At 53.2% G+C, this 1,547-nt stretch overlaps 1 protein-coding gene across 1 annotated transcript in view; it reads right to left on the reverse strand.

The window, feature by feature from the left end:
- The window catches only part of VOLCADRAFT_108252 (uncharacterized protein), a gene marked incomplete at both ends in the record, with an annotated part of 5,094 nt that overhangs the window by 940 nt on the left and 2,607 nt on the right, over positions 1-1,547 (reverse strand). Inside the window, one exon of the mRNA XM_002958635.1 lies at positions 73-229. Coding sequence (XP_002958681.1) covers positions 73-229 — 157 coding nt within the window. The remainder of the gene's footprint in view (positions 1-72; positions 230-1,547) is intronic.

A 1,547-nucleotide genomic window follows, 5' to 3' on the forward strand; every position in this document is an offset into this window, starting at 1 on the left:
ATCCTTCCGATGGTGGAAGGTAAAGCGGCCCTAGTCGATGGACGGTGGTGACCTGGGATAGAATTGACTTACGAGCTGACCAGGAATGGAATGAGCCGCCGTCGATCCGCGGCAGATTCCGTTGGATGTCGGTGGTGGGTGCAGAACCTAGGCGATCCACTGAGAAGTTGACTAGGGTAACTAGATGAGGGTGCCCCGAGGGTGCCCCGATGAGGGTGCCCCGGGTGCCCTGCGGGGAAGGCAGGGTTTCGCTAGGTAGCGGCCACAGGTGAAGATATACCCCCCTGTCCCACACATCACACAACATATCACTGACAGGAACTTGCATGTTGTTATTAGGTGAGGTCTGTGCCCCCAAAAGCATCCAAATAAAAGAAATCAAAATAAATCGAAACAGGTGATAGCTAATTGTCCATTGTTGGCCACTCCTGTAAACATAACAACTTGTCTGACACAATTCGCAAGGAGGGGTGATGTGACCCGACAGGATCCCAACCTTCAGATGATCCTGCGAGGAAGAGACCTGCATTAGCTCTCAGGTTTGGAGAGTCAGCAATGTACCGTTGTCTATGCATGGCGATCTTAAGCTAGGCAACCCGCCGGCAGAGGCTCGCTTGGCAGCGGGGTAGCTTCAAATACACCTATCAGCTACACGCAACCCTTCTGACTGTGACTGGCGGCGCCAGTTACGACGTTTGTCTTTCCTTGGTTGCGCTCAATCAGGTAGTTGAATTCTATTCCCATCACCATCAGCCCACGAGCCTGTACTACTGCAGTTTATTTGCGCAGCAGTTGCATGCCGAACTTGGGCATGGCCGAATTAACCGTCCAGATATTGACTGGTGCGGACAACACCTGAGGCATGACACAGGGAGGTTGTGCGTGCGCAACTGCCAACATCTCCCATCATGCATGGTATGTCGGCATTATTAAACGAAAGCGAGCTGCTTGCGCCTTTCGGAGTAAGGATGGCCTGTCCTTTGCCGTTTTGGATCTGGGACAGTCAAGCAACGGGACGCCACCAGTTGAATAGTCAGACCAATCAGTCAGACCAATCCAGAGTCAGACCAATCCGTGGCTATACTGTAAAAGGCAATTTGGCGTCCGGCTGAGGACGGACGCACTAGTCTTTAATTGCTTGGAAAGCCTGGGTGGAAAGCCTGGGTGCATTAATTGTCCCAGCCTTACGATGCTACAGCTGCCAAACGTAATTTGTTAGATGGGAGACTGTAGCCAGGGCTAGTGCAGCTGTACACTACGGCGTCGGTAGTGGTGCGCTGGGTTTCCCTCGAGCCGACGGATGGGATGGGGCTGCGGGATTTGCCCGTGTGGGGCTGCAGTGGGCTGTGGCGGGCGCGAACTTAGGGAGGCAATTGTCCTCAGTTGTTTGCAGTCGCCTGCAATCATCTGTGATCTGCCTATAACAACCCAAGGAGGTGCATGAGGCTTGTATGTTGCCGGGCCTGGTACACAGCTTTACTAGAGTTACGTTCGAAGCACTGCGATGCGGGCATCTATCGAGGTCTATCGTCATTCGCACAGATTGT

The sequence above is a fragment of the Volvox carteri genome (assembly GCF_000143455.1).
Source record: "Volvox carteri f. nagariensis unplaced genomic scaffold VOLCAscaffold_100, whole genome shotgun sequence".
NCBI lineage: Eukaryota > Viridiplantae > Chlorophyta > Chlorophyceae > Chlamydomonadales > Volvocaceae > Volvox > Volvox carteri.